General features: G+C 44.7%; 2 protein-coding genes across 3 annotated transcripts in view; both read right to left on the bottom strand.

Annotated features, from left to right (window-relative positions):
- PLTP (phospholipid transfer protein) overlaps positions 1-12,554 on the bottom strand; it is a 13,975-nt gene extending 1,421 nt beyond the window's left edge. The window contains exons 1-11 of the mRNA XM_069062763.1: positions 12,375-12,554; positions 10,770-10,881; positions 10,439-10,538; positions 7,775-7,903; positions 7,230-7,385; positions 6,241-6,304; positions 6,002-6,065; positions 2,360-2,451; positions 2,091-2,267; positions 1,729-1,788; positions 6-47 (exon numbers count right to left, since the gene is read on the bottom strand). Of these exons, the coding sequence (XP_068918864.1) occupies positions 6-47; positions 1,729-1,788; positions 2,091-2,267; positions 2,360-2,451; positions 6,002-6,065; positions 6,241-6,304; positions 7,230-7,385; positions 7,775-7,903; positions 10,439-10,538; positions 10,770-10,869 (984 nt within the window). The 5' untranslated portion in view covers positions 10,870-10,881; positions 12,375-12,554. The remainder of the gene's footprint in view (positions 1-5; positions 48-1,728; positions 1,789-2,090; positions 2,268-2,359; positions 2,452-6,001; positions 6,066-6,240; positions 6,305-7,229; positions 7,386-7,774; positions 7,904-10,438; positions 10,539-10,769; positions 10,882-12,374) is intronic.
- TNNC2 (troponin C2, fast skeletal type) overlaps positions 1-20,894 on the bottom strand; it is a 158,378-nt gene that overhangs the window by 84,275 nt on the left and 53,209 nt on the right. The window lies entirely within an intron of this gene.

Raw genomic sequence — 20,894 nt, 5'->3', positions numbered from 1 at the left:
AGGACCTGCAACTCCAGCTTCAGAGGGGCATCTATCACTGCTGGACTCTTCAAAGAAAGAAGAGACAAATTAAGGCTGGGCTCAGTAGAAAGGACAGCACAGTGTAATGGAAAGAAGCGTAGTGATGTGGAGTCAGATATCCTTGTTTGAATTCTGACTGTTAACACTACCTTTGAGGCCTCAGACAAGACATGAACTTCTTGTCTGCATTTCCCCATCTGTAAAATAAGGGAGCTGAACTAAATGATTACTATTTTTAAGTCTGTGGATTTGTTCATAGTCTCTGAAACGGTGAAAAAGAATTGTCTGGATGGCAACCCTTGGGGAAAGCCATGGAAAAGGCGGGAGCAGCATGGCAGGAGTACCAATCAAAGGCCTAATTCGGTGTCTGCTGTTTGCTATCCAGCTGGGATATATCATCACTGTCAGAGCCTGTCTGTGAGTCAACAAGCTTACCTAGGGACAAACCCTGGGGATTACAAAGAAACAAGGTCCTTGCCCACCAAGAACACATTCTAATGGAGACATGCAAGTAACTGTATTCACACAAGATAAATAGAGAAGGCACTAATGGGGGGAGGGAAAGGCCTTCTGCAGAAGGTAATGTTTGACTTGAGTCCTGAAGGAAGCCAGGGAAGCCAGGAGGTGGAGGGAAGGAAGGAGCACTGTAGGTATGGACGACAGCCAGGGCACAGAGAGTGGGGAGACAGGGCCATTGTTCAAGGAAGAGCAATTATCACATAGCATGTGGACAGGAGTAAAGTGTTACAAGACAGGAAAGGCAGGGAGAGGCCAGATGGTGAAGGCCAAGCAGAGGAATTTATTTCTCTGCTGGAATGGCAGCCTCCCAAGAAGGCCATTTAGACATACCTTCTTGAATTTTCTCTGCTCCTGGAGCAGAGGTCATAGGGAGCAACAGGAGTTTGAGGTTATACAAGTTATTTATATATATATGTATATATATATATATATATATATATACATATATATATATACATATATATAAAATATACTAATAAGTATCTATGTATAAATATAAAATGTATACTTATGCTAACTTCAGGGAGTTTATCACCAGGATTGCCAATGTTTTTTGGTCCCAGCAATTTTTTTTTTTTGCTTTTTGGAGGGGGAAAGCAGGGCAATTGGGGTTAAGTGACTTGCCCAAGGTCACATGGCTAGTAAGTGTTAAGTGTCTTAAGGTTAGATTTTAACTCAGGTCCTTCTGACTCTAGGCCTCGTGCTCTATTCATTGCACCACCTAGCCATCCCTGCTGCAGAAATTCTTGAAGGGAATTTACCAAGTAATAGAGGGGTCAAAATCTGTGTTGGCAGAGGAAGTACCCACATTAAAATCAGATCTCTGAAGGATCTGTTTTGTGGACTAAGACCAAGCATACCTATGCTTTAGAGCAGAAAGGGACCTCACAGATCATCTAATCCCTCCCTGTTATTTTGTAGATAAAGAAACTGGGGCCAGAGAAATGAAATGACTTGTCTAAAGTCACACAATAAGCAATAGAGTCAGAACTCAAATTCAGATCTTCTCACTCCAAATCCTGGGCTCTTACTTCATCCGTCTAGAGATGGGGCTCAAGAGGAGGCTGGAGCCACTCAGCTCAAGCACACACTCCATAATATGGAGGTATGTTGCTCTATCCCCTCCCTTTACAGAATGAATTCTTCCTCCCTCACATGCAGCCAATTCCACCCTCCCATCCCTCTCACCAACAAAATGATGCTCCCAAAGAAAGTGGCCCTCAGTACCATGTCCAGGTCTTTAGGCACCTGAGTCAAGAAAAGGAAGAGGAAAGATGGGGAGGGGAGGAGGTAACAATTTGTAGGTTAGACTTCAGAAGTCAACTAGGCCAGTCCTCTGCCCTTGAGTTTTCTCTGTGTCATCCTTATTTTTGGACACTTCCAGTGACATTTGCTCACCACTTTGCCGGACAGATTCTTCCACCTGGATTCATTTCCTTCACACAGTGTCCTTCCCACCTCCATGCTGACTCCAGCCTTTCAATGGGTCAAGTACCACTGCTGGGAGACCCCTCCAAACCTTTCCCCCCACACCTGCCATATCATCTCACCTTGTCTCCAGCAAGCTCCAACCGAAGCACACCAGCCCGAAAGTAACTATCCATAGCAGAGTCAAAGAAGAACTCGGAGAAAGCCACGTAGACCATCCTCTCCTCTTCCTGTAGCTGAGGCTCCACAGCCCGGTTAGGGAAGCTGGTGTTAGCCTCTACCAGAGGGAAGAAGGCTCCCTGAGGGACAGGAGCAGGAGCATCTTGGATAAGAGAACACCTGGATGGGGCTGAGTCAGGCTCACCCCCAGGGTCCCAAGCTACGTACTCACCCGGAAGTCCATGTCCAGATTGCTGGCTGAGGTCACTGGATCACTCAGGAGGGAATAGTCAATGCCAACATATTGGTCCACTGCACTGCGTACTAAAGGGGAAGGTTTGTTTATCACTTCAGTAGCCAACCAACTCAATGACTTTTAATAAGGCAGCCTATATAGAATTATGTTTCCTGGGAGGCAGGGCCATGCAGTGGCCCCAACTGGGACTTGGAATCTAAAGAAAAATGGTTCATTTACCTAAGACCCAAGTTCCAATCTCATCTCTGTCACTAACTGGCTATGTGACCTTGGGTAGTTGTTTCTGTAAAAATGAGGGATAACACTTGCACTAACTTCTTGTTCAGTTGCTTTCAGTCATGTCCAACTCTTCATGACCCCGTTTCAGGTTTTCTTGGCAGAGAAACTGGAGTATCTTTGGAGTGGTTTGTGATTTTCTTCTCTGACATTTTACAGATGAGGAAACTGAGGCAAACAGGGTTATGTGACCCAGGGTCATAAAGATAATAAGTGTCTGAGGTTGGATTTGAGCTCAGGAAGACTCTAGACCAGGTGATCTATCCACTGTGCTACCTACCCGCCCTTGCACTATCCCTCTCTTCAAATGAGACTGTGGCTATGAGTTTGCAGTCAGTCAGTGGTCCTGGGTCTGAATCTGCTTTCTGCTTTTGCTCCTTACTGCCTATGTGTAATCCTGGGCGTGTGACACCCCTCTCTGGGTCTGAGTTTCCTCTTTATTTTATTTTATATTAGGGGAGTGGGGAGAGAAGGCAATCAAGGTTAAGTGACTTGCCCACAGTCACACAGCTAGTAAATGTCTGAGGTTAGATTTGAACTCTGATCCTCCTGACTACAGGGTGGATGCTCTGTCATCATCTAGCTGCCCCTGGGTCTGAGTTTCCTAATCTGTAAAATGAGGGGACTGGGCTAGAAAAGTGGGAGTCCCCTCTAGCTCTAAATGCCAGGAACCTTTATAAAGTGTTCTGTAACCATGGACCAAACTCCATTCAGCATGAGCTGCTATGCCACAGAGGAGCCTCAATTACCCTATTTAACAATTCCTATTTCTACAACACTTTACATTTTACAAAGTGCTTTCCTTATGACATCATGAGCAGTATAAGGTTATAAGGGAGCTGCTGCTCAGCTCAGAGGAAGGAAATTGAGTATTAGAGGCATTAAACCTCCTGCCCAGCACCCCCAGATTCGGGAGGAACACAGGCAGGCCTCCAACCCTGGTCTCCTGACTGTCCATCGAGTTTCTTTTTTCTCCTCACCCCACTGACTCAAGCTCCCTCTGGGCAGGTCTACATCTTCCCACATATCAAGAGACAGCTCGGCATGGTGAAGTAGTCAAGAACTCAAGTGAGGAAGAGCTAGGTTTGAATCTCTCCTCAGATACTCACCAGGGTATGTGAGTATGGGAAGCTCATTGAAATTCTCTTAGCCTCAGTTACTCCAGCTACAAAATGGAGACTACCTTACTGGGTTGTTGTGACGCTCAGGAGAGGTCATACATAGAGGCAGTGTGGTGTAATGTGCAGAGTGCTTGGTTTGGAATCCAGGGACCATGGTTTGATTCCTGGTTCAGTCATTTACTTTCTGAGTGAACTCAGAACCTTAGACGAGTAACTTAATCACCCTGGGTCTCAGTTTCTCCTCTGTTGAGGAAGGAGAGTGGATTAAATACCTCTAAAGTCCCTTCCAGCTCAAAATCTATGAAAAAAAGCAAAGCACTATGCAAGCCTTGGAGAACTATGTAAATGTCACTATGACTGCTACTCTCTGTAAAAGCACCTATCCACAAGGTTGTTGTGAGGCTCAAATTCATGTTCCATGAGTGTTTTGTAATCTCTAGGGAGCTGCCTGAAAGTTATATCTGCCCAGAGAGACAAACAAACAGGTGTGTTAGATACCGGCCAGAGAGGAGAGAACAGGCCTGAGGGAAGGGCACCAGGACCTCGATCCCTGGGCCTTCAGCTGACCAGAGGCCAGAGACCACAGTGCAAGGTGAGATCTCACTTCTGCCCAGTGGGTGGCACAGTTCTACTCAAGGAAAAGACAAAATAGATTTGAGTCCCCATGCCTTGAGATCTCATGCCCTCTCTCCCAGAGCTACCAATAAATGGGTAAGTGTTCTAGGAGGACTGAGTACTGCTCAGAACCTGCAGTCCCTGCTCACCAACTAGTTGAGAAAAGTCATTAATAATAATTGTAATTAGGGCAGCTAGGTGATACCGTTGTTAGAGTGCTGGGCCTGAGTCAGGAAAACTCATCTCTTGATTTCAAATTCAACCTCAGACTTACTAGCTGTGTGATCCTGGGCAAGTCACTTAACCCTGTTTGTCTCAGTTTCTCAACTGTAAAATGAGCTGGATAGGCAGCTAGGTGATGCAGTGAATAGAGCACCGGCCCTGGAGTCAGGAGGACCTGAGTTCAAATCTGGCCTTAGACACTTAACACTAGCTGTGTGACCTTGGCCAAGTCATTTAACCCCAATTGCCCTGACCTCCCCCCTCCAAAAAGCAAAAAAAAAAAAAATGAATTGGAGAAGGAAATGGCAAATCACTCCAGTATCTTTGCAAGAAAACCCCAAATGGGGTAATGGAGAGTCAGATACAACTGAAAAAGACTGAATAACAACAAACAAAAAATAATTGTTACACACTTCTAGTAAGTATCATTGCTTCCACTTTATATATGAGGAAAAACTGAGACCAATGACTCACCCAAGGTTATAAAGCTGTTGAGTGCTGGCTGTAGTCAGGACTTGCACCCTCCAGATTACCTTGTGCTTATTTGGTATGTATTTGTATGTACTTCTGTGGCTACCTGTTATTTCTACTAATAAAACGTAATTTTCTTGAGGGCAGGGAGTTTCATTTTTGTTGTTGTATCCTTATTGCCATATAGAACACCTGCCCTGTTGTTATTCAGTCATGTCTGACTTCACGAATCATGAATTCTTGGCAGAAACACTGGTGCAGTTTGCCATTTTGCTCTCCAGATCATTTTACAGATGAGGAAACTAAGGCAAACAGGTTTAAGTGACTTGCCCAGGGTCATACAGTTAGTAATTGTCTTAGATCAGTTTTGGATTCAAGAAGACAAGTTTTCCTGATTCCAAGCCCAGTGCCCTATCCACAGTGCCACCTGCCCCATAAAAATAAACTTTGCCCTGGGTCAACGAGTAAGCAAATAGTAGAGTCTCTTGGTTCCAAGTCTAGTGTGTTCACTCTCTCTCTCCCCATTCCTTTCTCTCCTTCTCTGTTTGTCTCTTACAAACAGAAAAACAAAAGACTTTTACAGCAGTCATTTCCTTATATATAAATTTACATACAAACACACATACGTTCAGCCCCACTTTGTAACAGAAAACCTGTTGAGCAAAGACATGGCACCACTGTAAGTAACATTTTGCATTCATAATCCCCCAACTCTCTCAAGTACTCATCCCATTCTGCCATGCTTCTTCATCTTGGGGAGTCCTGGAGATGTGCTTGCTAAACTTCTGGACAGAAACTCCCAACCATCGGGCTTCTCATTCCCAACAGACTTGCTAGGAGTGGGTGGAAGGGGACAGGAAGAGAAGGCAAAAGCAGATACATCCCAACCTTTTTTCCCATTTCCAAGACTCACCAGGGACTGTGTCCAGAAGGGAATTGAGCAGGACCAGCCCTGCATGGTGCAGCACAGGACAGATCTGAAGATCAAAATATGAGCATCAGCACCAGATCCCCCACTGAACGTTATCCCTATCCCCCAACCTTCATCCTTCTCCATGTTCCTACCTACTCCAGCCATCCCTCATGCTCCCACCCCTTTATTTCCCCTGCCACCTGGTCCCTCCCAGACCCTGCTCCTGACTCCAGCATCACCTGTTGGTTGAGAAGGAAACGCATGCCTGAGATGATGAAAGTGGAGAGGAAATCATAGACCTTCCTGCAGGAAGAGGGGAAGTAGAGGGGAGTAGCCCTGTAAACCATGTCCCAGCCTGGCCTTATCCCTTCCAGGCATGGAAGGGATTGACTAGGGGAATCTGGGGTATAGAAAATTTTGGTACCAAAGTAGATCCTGAAGCAGGGCCAAACCTGATGGGGGATGGGAAGAAGGCAGGCCTCAAAACACATTTTACCACTTCCCTCTCACCCTCAACATCTGTATCCCAGTGGAATCTGGGAACAGTGAGGAATAAGCGTGAAGAGGAGAAAGGAAGGTAGCTTTGAGGAAGTGGAAAGGGGGAATCTTGGGCAGCCTGGCATTCAAGGCCCTCTACAACCTGACCCAAACTTCTACCTTCCCATCCTTGTCTCACTGTTCCCTTTCACACAAGAGTCACTCCTTCCCAACCAGATCCTCCCTACACTATCCCCAAACAGCCCAACTCTACCCCTCTGCTACACTATTCTCTGCTCAAAATGCCCTCTCCCATCTCCACCTGTCAGTCCTATCTTCAAGGCCCAGTTCCAAGGTCAGTTCACCCATGAAACCTTCCTTGATCCCCACCCACCAGCCAGAGCGATATCTCCCCTTTTTGTGAAACTTCACATCCTTAACGTATTTTACCTTGAATAATTGTGTACATTCTTGTCCCTCCCCCATCCTCATTAGACAGTAAACTCTATGGAACATGGTAAACACTCAATGGCTGTTTTACTAGAGTCTAATACCCACAACCTTCTTCCCCACCCACTCTGTTCCTGAACCACAACTGGGCATGAACTGAACATCAAATCCAGCACCTGGGACAAGTAGCTATCCTGCTGGCTGAGGAATGACTCCCTCCCATCCAGGAGGACCCTTCTCCCTCCCAAGACGGGGCCTGTGATAGAGTGAGTAGGGCTCTGGAGCCAAGGAGAGGCCTCACTTGAAGGTCCCCCCAAAGGCAGCTTGCATCTTGGAGACGGAGGCTCCGCAGGAGACATTGGAAACTTTAATTCGCCCACCAGGGTCTCTGGCCAGCTGCAGGGCTGTATGGATGGACACACCTTCAGCCGAAGCATCGACATAGCCCCCATCATAACTGCCAATCAGTGAAAATCGAGAAGGAAATGAGTAGTTATGCAGTCACTATGCGCCAGGGACTCCACAAATATTGTCTCATTTGGTCCTCACAAGCACCCTTAGAGATTAGGTGTTATTATTATTTTCATTATACAGTTGAGGAAACTAAGGTAAACAAAGGTTAAGTGACTTTCTCAGGAACATACACCTAGCACGTGTCTAAAGCAGCATTTGAACTCAGTTCTTCCTGACTCCAAGTACAGATTTCTAGCCACTACACCACCTGGCTGCCTCTAAGAGTTGGGGTACAAAGGACGGGCTCAGACAAATAAACCCCACAACACCCCTCTATCTCCCCTGTCCAACCCTTTCCCTCATCCTTGTCCTAGCCCTCACCCCTGCACTCACAGGAACCAGTAGAGCAGCTGTCTCCGGAAGCGAAGGCCGATGGAGGCATTGCTGATGTACAAGATCAGATCCCGGGTTGGCTGGAAGTACAATTCTGATTGTACCAGCTGCAGTTTGGTCACCTTCACCCTAGAGGGGCAGAGAGCATGGGAGGTTTAGATCCCCATTCAGAGCTAAGTTTCCTCAGCAGAAAAACAAGATAGCTGGAATAGCCCCTAGTAACTTTGGATTGGGGCAGCTAGGTGGTGCAGTGAATAGATGTTGACCCTGGACTCAGAAGGACCTAAATTTAAATATGGCCTTAGATGCTAGCTGTGTGACCCTGAGCAAGTCTCCTAGCCCTGTTTGCCTCCGTTTCCTCATCTGTAAAATGAGTTGGAAAATTAAATGGCAAACCACTCCAGTATCTTTACCAAGAAAGCCTCAACATGGGATCATGAAGAATCAGACACAACTAATTGACAAAACAACTTTAGATGCTTCTTTTCCCTATAAGCATTATGAGAGCAGGGCCACCTCATCACTCATTCAACCCAGTCTGAGAAGAAAGACAATAAATGGCCTAGTTCTCCCAGGGAAGGTCCCCTGTGCCACATGCCACATAGGATATCAGGTCTGGAATGGACCTTAGCTACCTTTTTACAGGGAAAGAAACTGAGGCATACAATCAGAACTGGAAAGGAGCTCAGAAATCCTCTAGTCCAATCCACCTCTGAAAAGAAATCCTTTTTACAATTGCCCTGATAAGTGATTATCCAGCCTCCACTTGAACAAGTAATGAAATTAACAATAATGATAGCTAACATTTATATGGTGCTTTAATATGGAAAACACTTCATGTATATCATCTCATTTGATGAACTCCATTTATGGGGAAACAGTGTCTCCCAAAGCAACCCATTCTTCTCTTGGACAGATGGAAGGTTTTTCTTTCCTCTAGCAGAAACTAGTCTTTCTGCATCTTCCCCTTATTTGTTTCCTGTTCTGTCTTCTGGAATCAAGCAAAACAAGTCTAAACATTCTTTCCCATGAGAACAGAACTCGAAGACTTGAACTCAGTGATAGCTACCTTCCCTGTCTTTTCTTCTCTAAACAATAAAATAAATCAAAATAGAAAAAAGTATCCCCAGCTCCTTTAACCAATCTTCTTGCATGATGACTTATCCAAGTTTGTCCAATGAGTTAATAACAGAAATGAGACTCATCAGCCCAAACCCTTTTTAAACCCTGCATGACTTGACCTCAGAACTGGAGGAAGTAAAAGGTGAATTCAAAGACGTTTACTTCCTTATATGAAACCAGCATTTGAGATAAGGAAGTATGCCCAGGATACCTAGTAAGTAGAATTCTGTTATAGGCAGTGCTATAAGGTATAAAGGATACTGGACTAGGAATCAAGAGGCTTGGATTAGAGTCCTGACTCAGCAACTAACTAGCTACGTGACTTTGGATAAGTCACATCTTCTCTCTGGGGGTTGGATTCCATCTCTCTGCTCTGGGCATTTTTTCTGGCTGGCCCCCATACCTGGTATAATTTCCCTCCTAAACTCTGCCTACTGCCTCCCCTGGCTTCCTTTAAGTCTCAACTAAAATCCCATTCTTTACAGGAAGACTTTCCTAACTAACCCTTCTTGATTCTGATGCTTTCCCTGTTAAGTGTTTCCTATTTATTCTGTATATAACTTGCCTGTATATATTTGTTTGCATATCTTCTCCCCCACTAGATTATAAGCTTCTTGATGGCAGGGACTGGTTTTTGCTTCTTTTCATATCCCAACTGCTTAGCACAATGCCTGGCACATAGTAGGTTCTTAATAAATGTGTACTGATTGATTGATTAACCTTTCTTAGGTCATGGACCTCTTTGGCAGTCTAGTGAAGCCTCGGGATCCCTTCTCAAAATCATGCTTTTAAATGGGTGAACACATACATGAATTGGCACATACAAAATAAACAGAGTAGAGGAAAGGTAACATTAAGAGGGGATGGCATTAGCAGCTAGAGGAGGGGCTGTGAAATGCTTCCTGCGGTTGGTGGCACTTGAGCTGAGTGTCTGTCAAAGGAAAAAAGATCCTAAGAGGGGGAGATTAGGACTGGGAGCACTCCAGGGAGAAGGGCAGATGGTAAAGAGGCAATGAAATGGGAGATGGAGAGACCTGTCTGTAGGATCTCTCACCCCGCAACTGCTAATGCCTCCCAACCAAATCTACTCACTTTGCATATTTTTCCCAAGAGAGTCTGGGGTCTTCCCAGGGGCTAGCACACTGCCCATCACATCATAGGCACTAAAATGCTTGTGGATTGATAAGTGATCTCCAAAGTCCTTTCCGGCTCTAAATCTTAGCAGCTTAAAAATATACAAACACTGGCTCACTAGACCTCTGGCAAAGATGGGCTGCCAAAAGTTGAGAAACACTCTGACACAGTAACTTCCCTGGGCCTCAAATCCTTCGTCTATAAAATGAGATAGTTGGACTAAAGAGCCTCTGGGGTCCTTTCAGCTCTATACCTGTGTGCTGATGTGCTGTGTCCAAGTAAAGAAATTCTGACTTGAATGACTTCAGATATAGCTCAGACATAGCATCGCCCCACTCTCCTCTCCCCCTTGCTGCACCCCACCCCCTGCTTTGTATCCCAGCCCCCAAAATCCCAGGCCCCACTCACTCAGAGATGTTGTAAGAGAATGGGCCCTCGCTGCCCCGAAGGTCTGGGATGGTAATGGTCTCTAGCTCCTGCTCCAGGAACTTCAGTCCTTCTTGCTTTACTGAGGCAGTAAGGCCCTTTAGAACTAGTTAACTGTTCCCAGCAAGTATTCTCCCTCCTCTCCTCCCCCAGGTTAATCCTCCCACCCTCACAAAACATAGGCTTTTTTTGTTGGGAGAAAAGGAAATGGCCCTAGGGCTCCCTCCCTCCTGAACAGGGGGATCTCTCATTTCCCAAGTCACCCAAATCCCAGGGACCAAAGAAAGGCTGGTCCCTGGTCTCATAACCTTACCCAGCTCCAAGGCTTTGGATGTTACCCGAATCTTGCACCCTGGAGTCTCAGCATGAGTGACTGCTATAAGTGCTAGAAAGAGGGCCCAGAGGGGAGTCATGGCTGGACTGACCTGAGGGAAAGATGGGCACAAGAATCATTATCCTTAGGTGTAATCCCTCCCCTGGGCCTCAGGGCTCCCTGTACCTGTCTGGGGTGGGGGACAGGATCTGTCCCTGGTAGAGAAGGCATCTCAGTCCTCACAACTCAGGTGCAGCTCCAGGGATAGCCAGATCCCTGAGAGAATTCACCTAGTACTGCTGGACAGGGAAACAAAGGGAAAGGGCCTCCAACTTCCTCCCCATCCTTGATAGAAAGGCCTTTCCTGGGGATGGCAGTCTGTCTACAGTACAGAGACCTGTCTGGGGACCTCATCTTCCAGCTCCATATTCTACTACCCATAGTTTTGGGGGGAGGAGAATAATGGGGGTCAAAGTTTCTTGTGCAGCAGCCACATGACAGGCTAAGACTAGTGGGGTGACTGACCCCACCCCCTACCCCTCTAGCCTCCTGGCAACAGAAGGCCTGCAACTCAGCCTCCCTCCATGGTAACAGGAGCAAACACATTCCTGGGGACAGTCTGTGGTATCCAGGGCACCACTCAGGGAAGGGGGCAGCCCAGTACAGAGTGAGATTTAAAGAGCTGAGTTCCTTGGCTAAATGGAATCCCCTTCTTCCATACACTAAATCTAGAGCATCTTAGAATGACAGCTGTGGAAGGGCTCTTAGAATGTGGAATGTTAGAAAAGGTAGGACTACCTTTGGAAGAGACTGTCATGGATGAATAGAACCTTAGAACATGAAAAATAGAAAGTTAGAAACAGAAGGAACCTTAAGATATAAAAAAAATTGACTGTTAGAGCTGAAAGGAACTCCTAAGATAGATCACAGAATGTCAGAGTGAAAAGAGCTTAGAATATAATATGCCAATCAGGCGAGACCTTAGAACCTTTCATGTTAGAACTGAATGAAACCTTAGAACACAGGAAATAGAATGCCAGTACTGGTAGGATTTTATAATATAGAATGTTAGAAATTAAAAGGACCCCTTGAGTTTATAGTCCAACCCCCTTTATCTTCTGAGAGAGTGAAAATGACTTGCCCAAGGTCTGTCTAACTGTGAATTCAAGGCAGAACTGTACCAGAACCCAAGTTTCCCAGCTCCTAAAGTCCCGGGCTTTTTTCACCAAGTTCTTTTATTGTCCCATTCCAGTCTGGGAGTTAAAGGGCACTGACCCCTCCCTGGATTGACCTACAAAGCCTCGGCCCTCAGTCCAAACCCAGGGAGGATGGGGGTGAAGGGGCATCCAGAAGGACAGTTTGAGATTATCTGAGCTTGTCCAACAGCCTGGGTTCCCCCAGCCCCAGTCCTAGCCCCACAGATCTTCTGATCCTCTGCCCACCTCCTCCCCACAGCGTTCTCGGCCCCTTTCTTTGTATTCCCGGAGTCTCGATTCCTCCCCCAGCCCGACTCTGTGTGAGGTCTAGGCTTTAGGCCTGGGGTAGCGATGATGGGGGCGGGGAGCGAAGATGAAGGGTGGGGATGGGATATTCGCTGAGACTCACGTGGCGGGGCCAAGGGGGCTGGGGTCAGCTGCAGTCACGTCCTGCCTGCAATGCCTTGATCTGGGGAGAGAAGCGGGGCCAGGGTCTGTAAGGGCTACTTCGGGTACTGCTGCCTTTATAGGGCTCGAGCTGCAACGCGTTCCCCCCCCCCCCACCACACACACACCCTCCCCTCTCCTCCCCTCCTGAGCTGGGAGGGATTGGGGCGGGCTGACTAATGTAGAGGAATGGTGGGGGGAGGGCTAGGCGGCCGTGACTGATCAGGCCCAGGCAGGCTGGATGCAGCCAGAGACCAAGGAATGGGACAAGGAAGTTCCCACATCCATGGAGATACATATTTATTTCATCCTCAGGACATCCCATCCCCATTTTACAGATGAGAGAATTAGCCCAAAGAGCACTAGTGACTTACCCACCACGACAGAGCTAGTAGATGGAGGAGCTGGGACTCCAGTGGAAGTCATCTGAGTTCTGGTCCAGTACTATTTCCACAGCTTTAGGCTTTGCCCAGTTCCTTTAGCTCCTGACCCTTCCTCATCATTCTCTTCTCATCTGCCTACCTCAGGTCCTGATCCACTCCCCTACTCAGTGGTTCCTTTTAAGCTTTCCAAGCTAGGCTTCCAGCCCGTTTAGAACTTTGCCTCGGAGACCCAACCTAGTTATAGTCACATCAGAATTACTGTAGGATTGAAAGTAGGAAAGGATCAAAAAATACAAAGCATCAAACACACACACACATGCATACACACACTCAATTTAACAGAAGAGGAAACTGACGGTCTGAGAGGTGACATGATATGGCTAACAATCCCACAAGCAGCAAGTATCAAAGCTGGGATTCAAATCCAGATCTTCTCATTTCAAATCCATCACTCTTTCCATTATACATTCTCCTCTGTCCATTCACTAACCTTCATCCAAAAGATACCCATCAGCTCAGGTCCCTCTACCTTCAACCCAAATACCACAATCTCTATTTTTCCCATCTTCAGGAAAGCTTGTTCTCCTAGAAACATTCCCAGAGGCTTTATCAGATGCTAGAAAATGGCCAGACTCAGGCAGCAACCTGACCGCCTGCCTCCCGTCTTCCACAGTCCTCACCAATTTGCCCCTTGGGGTAGCAGGCTCAGAATCACTGGTTCCTTCTGATGATCTGATCTTATATAGAGTGCTGGTAATTCAGCTGGGGTTCTCAGCTCAAGGGCCAGTCAGGCACCTTTCTACCCCATCTCCGTCCCCTCCACCCCCCTACTTCTCCGCAGGGGATGTTGGCTGGCATGTAGACGCTTAGAGCTGGTCCCCCTTCCCCCACTCCCTTGGGTATTCCCCATCTGTCCACTATTCCAAGATTCAAGCTTGGCTTGGGGAAGCTGCATCACCAGTATCTTTCCCAATGACTCTCCCTTCTTCTCTTTACATTTGCATTCATGCACACACTTATCCAGCTTCCCTTCCTGAAACTGAAATCCCTCTCACTGATCTCATCTTGCTGGAGCATGTGCTGTTGCATGTGATTTTGTTAGGGTTTGGGTGTTGTGAGAGGGAGCAGGGGGAGACCCAAGTAAAGGGTGTTAGAGCCAGCATTTCTCATAAGGGACAGAAATTCCCAGGAGTATAGACCTTGATTCAATCTACTTACGAAACGGGTCAAGTATTTCCATAAGCCTGCTCCAAAAATTCAAAGAACCACAGTGAGAAAATAGTTGGGGGGGAGGGGAGGGAAGGGCGACTGCCTCTCCAGGGTAAAGTTTGTAGAGTTAGAAATAGGAGAAAGGACAATTGTTTAATGTTTTGGGTAGTGTGCAAAGATCTGAATTAAATTGCATTTTAATCTGTCCTTGTGCTTTAGTCTGGCAAAATAACTATCTTTTTTAAATTTGTGGGATTTTTTTTTCTTTTTACTCATTTTGAAAATCCATGAAATTCCTCCTGACATCTATTTCCTCATCTTTAAAATGAGAATTGGACCAGAGAGTCTCTGAGGTCCCTCCCAGCTCGGATACTTTGCATTCTACTCAGGCCCCATTGATCTCTCTGTATAGCTCATTCAATCTTTAGCACAGACTGCTTTGTATTATTATTCAACTGTTTTATAAAAGGAGGTCGAACCAAATTATTGTTACTGTAATTTTCTAGGACTTAAGATTCCAAGTGTGTTTAATCTTCCTGGGGACATGTGTAGGCTCTTTGAACAGTAGAATCATGTCTTATCTTTATCTCTTATAGTGCCAAGTTAAAAATAGTATATAATAGGTTTTGGGAAACAAACCTTCTGAAGGAAGTATTACTCTTATTAAGGTAGAGGATTCATCAGCTCAGACTGTTACTACCTATATATGTGAGGGTATGTGATTATAAAAGGACATTGGGCCTAGAGGCTGGCTTTCATGGATGGCCTCTGTAAAGTAAGGACCCTAGTAACCTGGAGTCCTGGGACTCCTCCAAATCCTGAGAGCCTCAAAGTTTATTTTGCTCTGTCCTGATACGAACCAGCCTTGTCCATATTTCTCCAGGAGATCTGGAGCTGGCTATCAGCCACGCATTCTTTCTATTCCTAATCTTTTAGGATTAATTCCCCATAAACAAAGAAAGTAAACTCTTTTAGCCCCCTGACCTCTTTTAATACTCTAGTGCTTCTATGTCACTTGTCTTTACTGTGGGGTCTTCGTTGCTTTCCAAAGCCCCAATTCCCTCTTGCTATTTAATAAATCCTGGTTTCCGTTGCAGCTTTCCTGGCCCTCCTATTCCTTGGACCTTCCTTGTCCCTGTTTTTCCCTCTAATCCCTCCCAGGTTGGTAAGGGTTTTTTTTGGCTTAGGAAAAGCTAATGAATCATAACATCTTGGAGTGGGGTATGACCTCAGAGGTCATTTAGTTCAATCCCTACTCAAACCAGGAATCCTGTCCACATTCCCACAAGAAATCATACTCTGCTCTGGTTGGAGACCTTCAGATCTCTGGGGACACTATGTTTTTCAGTCCTGTCCGTATCTTTGTGACCCCAGTTGGGCTTTTCTTGGCAAAGGTACTGCAGTGATTTTTCATTTCCTTCTCCTGCTCATTTTACAGATGAGGAAACTGCAGCAAACAGGGTTAATTGACTTGTTCAGGGTCACACAGCTAGCAAGTGTCTAAGGCTAGATTTGAATTCAAGTCTTCCTCCTGATTCTAGGAAAGACACTGTATCCAATGAGCAACCTAGCAGCCTCAGTGGGGCTGAATGGTTCAATTAGACACATTTGTTATCATGAATCAATCAAAACCTTAGGTTTAAGGGTTAGACTTTAAAGACCCTGGTAGCTGGGAGTCAAGGATACTTCCAGTCTTCCCATCCTGTCTCAGTTACCCCTCTGAAAGCTGACCTTTTTCTGTTCCATTCTGTATAGATTAATTTACTTTGATCTCAAGGCCACAGATTTAAAGATAGAAGGAGCCTTAGAGGTTATTTAGTCTAATTCCTATCTTTTACAGATGAGGAAACAAAAAAGAGCTCTGGTATGATACAACCTTACCAGAGGAGGAAAATCATTTATCCCCCTTTTAATTTCTCTGTGGAGTAATAAAAAATATATTATATTTTAATACAAAGATAAAGTTCCTAGGTCTTAGGAACACTGTCAGACTGGTTGGCATGAGGCTGTTGGTGAAGAAATAGATTTCTTGGGGGTAGCTAAATGGCTCAGTGGACAGAGCTCTGGACCTGGAATCAGGAAGACCTTAGTTCAAATCTAGCCTCAAATACTTACTAGCTGTGTGATCCTGAGCAAGTCACTTAATGCTGTTTGCCTCAGTTTCCTCATTTGAAAAATGAGCTGGAGAAGGAAATTGAAAACCACTCCAGTATCTCTGCCAAGAAAATCCCAAATGGGGTCAAAAAGAGTTAGATATGACTGAAATAACTGAACAACAACAATATTTCTTGGACATTTTCAGCATTGCAGAAATCAGACTTGAAAGAACAGGAAGTGCAAGAGCTAAAAAAGAATTTGAACATAAAATATCAGACTTAAATGGGACTTTTTTTTGTTTTTTGGAGGGGGGGAGGTGAAACAATCTGGGTTAAGTGACTTGACCAAGGTCACACAGCTAGTAAGTGTCAAGTATGTGAGGCTGGATTTGAACTCAGGTCCTCCTGGAACCACCAGGACTGGTGCTCTATTCAGCTAGCTGTCCCTGAAGTGGGACTTTAAAACAGAATTTTAGAAAGGGAAGGGACTTTAGGAATGATCTAATCTAACCCTATTATTTTATAGCTGAAGAAACTCAGACCCTAAAACCATAGTTCATGAGTCCCCACTGGTGTATTTACCATGTCTCTAGTCAATCAGCCAACATAATTAGCTCAATGCAAAGGCATATACTGAAATGATAAAGTAAGAAAAACAGCAGAAAAACACGTCCGCCACAAACTTGGGGTGAACTCTATCACAAGTACATATCATTAGGAAGAGTGACCATACATAGAATTCAGAAGTAGAGAGGCACACTGAGGTATGTGGCCAAGGGCACTTACACCCCTAGTGCCAAAGGACCCCTCTCCATCCATTGTCTTCTCATGATGTCTTTGCCTAGCATGACAGGGCCCCTCAGGATGTGGTATCTCTGTTGATCACTCATTCTGATGGGCCCCTTAAGCCTGCTGTAGGACTGGGTGTGGTAAGTCATTGTCCCCAGGGCCTCTCCTTTAGGCTCAATTCACATCCTGACCAGGCACTTTTGGGAAGAACTGGTACCCCAACCTAGGACCAATAGGCTCCTTGGCTCTAGGGCTTTCCATCTCTGGAGCAAGATGCCACCTCTAAGCCCTTTATGCCTCTTTCGCACATAAAATTTCTTTCCCAGACTAGGACTAAATAGCAAAAATGCACATCACTTCTCTATTTTCGAGAACCAAGTCATTGCCTTTGTTAACTTCCAGATGTAATTCTCCAGAATGTCCTTGGTATTATTCATAATTGCTCCCTGGGGAAATTGTAAGCTGCTTTCAACCACAACTTGGGGGGAGGAACTAGAGGATACTTACTGGGCTGATTCTCCTCCAGCTCTGAGGCTCTCTGGTGGGTGGTACAGGCTTCCTTCTTTCCACTGCCTCACTGGGACAGTGGGCAGAAGGGAGCAGGATAAAGGGGTTAGGAAGTAAATCATATACTGGCTATTCTATATTAGGAGGAAAAAGGTCACATGTTATCCATGGATTGTGTATTTTGGGCTTTCAGAGCAACCTGTGAATGAGACTTGCATGTTAAGATACCAGATATCAAACTCTCACGGCTGTTTTGTCCTGTGCAGGGTGCCTTAGAGACACTCAAACTAGTCATCATTTTTTAATCTTAATCTCATCTCCCAGCCAAGACTCCTGGGGCTTGGCAACATTTTATTCTGAGAAGGCAGTTAGGGGATTCAAAACCTCAGACTTTTTTGACTGATTTCATCTACCCCTGACCCTTTCTTATACTTAGAGGATCCCAGGAAACTGGTACACATCTCAAATTTATTCCACAATGTGTTTTACCTGGAAGAGAGGTCTAAGGGGAGTGTAGGTGGGAGTTACTGGGAGGGCCCTCTAGCTAGCTGTCCCTTATGATCATAGAGTTTAGAGGTGGAAAGTGCATTAGAGGTCATCTTATTTTAAAGAGAAGAAAACTGAATCTCAGAAAGAAAATGTCCAAGATCATAGAGCAAGTTGGTAGCAGAGAAGAGCCTTACACCCACATCTCTTGTACATAAGATTAGGAAAAGTTGGAAGAATCTTAGAATATAGGAAGCACAGCAGCCCTGGAGTTAGGAAGACCTGAGTTCAAATTTGGCCTCAGGAAAAAAAAATTACCTCTTTATTTTTACTAACCTCTAACTGAAATTTAGTATTTCATCATGAATGTAGTAATTTTATTTTAACAAATTTTATTCTGAGAAAAATTTTGTAGACTTTGCTAGTCTGCCAGAGGTGTCCATGGCACAAAGAAGTTTAAGAACCCCATATCTAGAACCCCATGCTTTCATTAAAAATAGCTTTTAAAATTCATTTTTTAATTCTCTTAAAATCTATTAGCAATACAAATATTCAAATATGTAAACAAGAATGAAATGAAGAAAGCAATTCTACCTATATAATGTATATTAGAACATATATAAAATATGCCACAATATATCATTATATCATTATTTTTATGTTATATAATATATAAAAAATCACATGAAATATAACATTTATAGGATATATCATGTATATTATAATATTACATTTGTATATAATGTGAGGGGGCATGTTGGAGCCAACTCAGACTGGCTCATGAAAGCCAATTATACAATTTTCAGCGTGAGCATTTATATTTCAGAAATTAGTAAATGCTACATATCAAGCCTTGATTTATTAATTTATTTATTTCTAGCCTTAAGAAACTGAAGGAGAAAATGTTAATAATGCAGGTTAAATTTAACTTGTTATAGGTATATGCATACATATATATGCATGTATATGTGTGTATATATATACATATGTATATATACATATATATATATACATATACACACATTTTTTTTTTCTAGAGCTGGTTGTTAAACATTCACCAGCACACCCCTGTATACATATGGCTTGCCAAAGACTTTCCATGGAGGGAGCACTAAGCTGCTCTGGTTGTTTCTGGCCAATCACATTTAGCTAAGCATTGAAGGACCTAGGTACATTGGGATAATGAAGAAATCCCTTCATTGGTCCTTTGGTCCTGTGATGGCAGCAAGGGGTATCTTAGGTTGAAGTGATTGGCCTTTGAACCAGGATGAGCTACTCATTCAGCAGACTTTAAAAGGGAAGTCTGCCATCTCCTTTCTCTTCCTTCTGGTCTCCAGAATGTGTGGAGGGAAAAGTTCTCTCCCTGGATTTCTCTGTAAGGGGTTAGGGAGGGACAGGCACCCTTTCTCCCCCTCCAGTATAAATAGCAAGCTACTTGCACACAAGGGTCAGCACACATATTGGCTTAGGTGAGCTTGAGACTATATCTCAAAGCCCTCCCTGCTTCTTCTCTGTGTATCTGTCATGAGCTTCGGTGATCAACTTTTGATCATAGGATGGACTTTTCTAGCCTGGACAAGTTTGTAGTTTTGTGAGGGTAGGTGCTCTTGGATCCTAAATTGGTACAATCTGTACATTGGGATCAGCCCCTGGCAGAGCTACTCTAGTGCTTCTTCTTTTTTGCTTTTTGGAGGGGGGAGGGCAGGGCAATTGGGGTTAAGTGACTTGCCCAAGGTCACATGGCTAGTTTTTGTGTTAAATGTCTGAGGCTGGACTTGAACTCAGGTCCTTCTGACTCCAGGGCTAGTGCTCTGTTCACTGTACCACCTAGCCTCCCCTCTAGTACTTCTTGAAGAAGATAATTCCTGGCAGGGGAATGAGTCTAAGTTCTGGACAATTTTCTAGAAAACATTGTGTGAATGTCTGAGAGATTAGGTTAGGGTGAAATGAGAATTCAAGAGTCCTTAAAAATGTTTGCTTTATGGGGGTGGCTAGGTATCTCAGTGAATGGAGCACTGGCCCTGGAGTCAGGAGGACCTGGCTTCAAATCTAACTTCAGACACTTAACACACACACATACAAACTAGCTGTGTGACCTTGGGCAAGTCATGTGACCCCAATTGCCCTACCTTTCCCCCTCCAAACAGCAAAAAAAAAAAAAAAGTTTGCTTTATGTTTTGATATTTTAAGTATCAGCTTCCTAGAAGAGGATAACAGTAGTTATAAGTCACTGTAGTTACTTAAGTTTTTTTGTTTTTAATAACAATTGCATACTTGTGAGTCTTTTGTGTTCAGCATTTGACCCAGCAATACCACTTCTAGGGCTGTATTCCAAAGAGATCATACAAATGGGAAAAGGACCCATATGTACAAAAATATTTGTAGCAGTTCTTTTTGTGGTGGCAAAGAATTGGAAATGAAGGGGATGCCTATCAGTTGGGGAATGGTTAAACAAATTGTATATGAATGTAATGTAATACTATTGTACCATAAGAAATGAGGAGCAGATGAACTTGTGATAGTAATGGAATATAAAGATTCCCCTGTATTGGCTTGGTTTTCAAATTGATTGTGTTAAAACCCAGAGCTTGTTAATCCCACCTGTGGGATGGACTTGTTGAGGTGAAAAGAGAGTCCTGAACTGGGAGGAGCTGGTGACATAGATTTGGAGAGACAAGAGAGAGGCAGAAGAACTTTTTGGAAGCAGCACCTCCTGGAGGCAGAGAGAGACTGAGAGAATTGCCGGGGGGCCACTTTGAATTGCCCTGGACTTTTGAGACCTGCCCCCAGAGCTGCAAAGGACTGAGGAGACATGGCTGTTTTGCTGGTACTTTGTCTGTCTGTTTTGATGTTGTTTTGCCAGATTTGTCCACTGGTGAAAGACAGTCCTTTTGTTGAAGAAGTCCTGGAACCTGGCTGTTGGCTAAGAAGTCCTGAGACTGTCCTGCAGACAGAGAGTGAATATTGTCCACTGGTGAAGGACAGTGCTGTTGTTGCAGGGGTCTGGGAACC

This window comes from Petaurus breviceps, unplaced genomic scaffold (assembly GCF_028583685.1).
Source record: "Petaurus breviceps papuanus isolate PSGF00001 unplaced genomic scaffold, PetGlider_PUasm1.0 90503, whole genome shotgun sequence".
Lineage (NCBI taxonomy): Eukaryota > Metazoa > Chordata > Mammalia > Diprotodontia > Petauridae > Petaurus > Petaurus breviceps.
The sequence above is the reverse complement of the archived record's forward strand: the minus strand, read 5'-3'. Positions and strand labels throughout refer to the sequence as shown.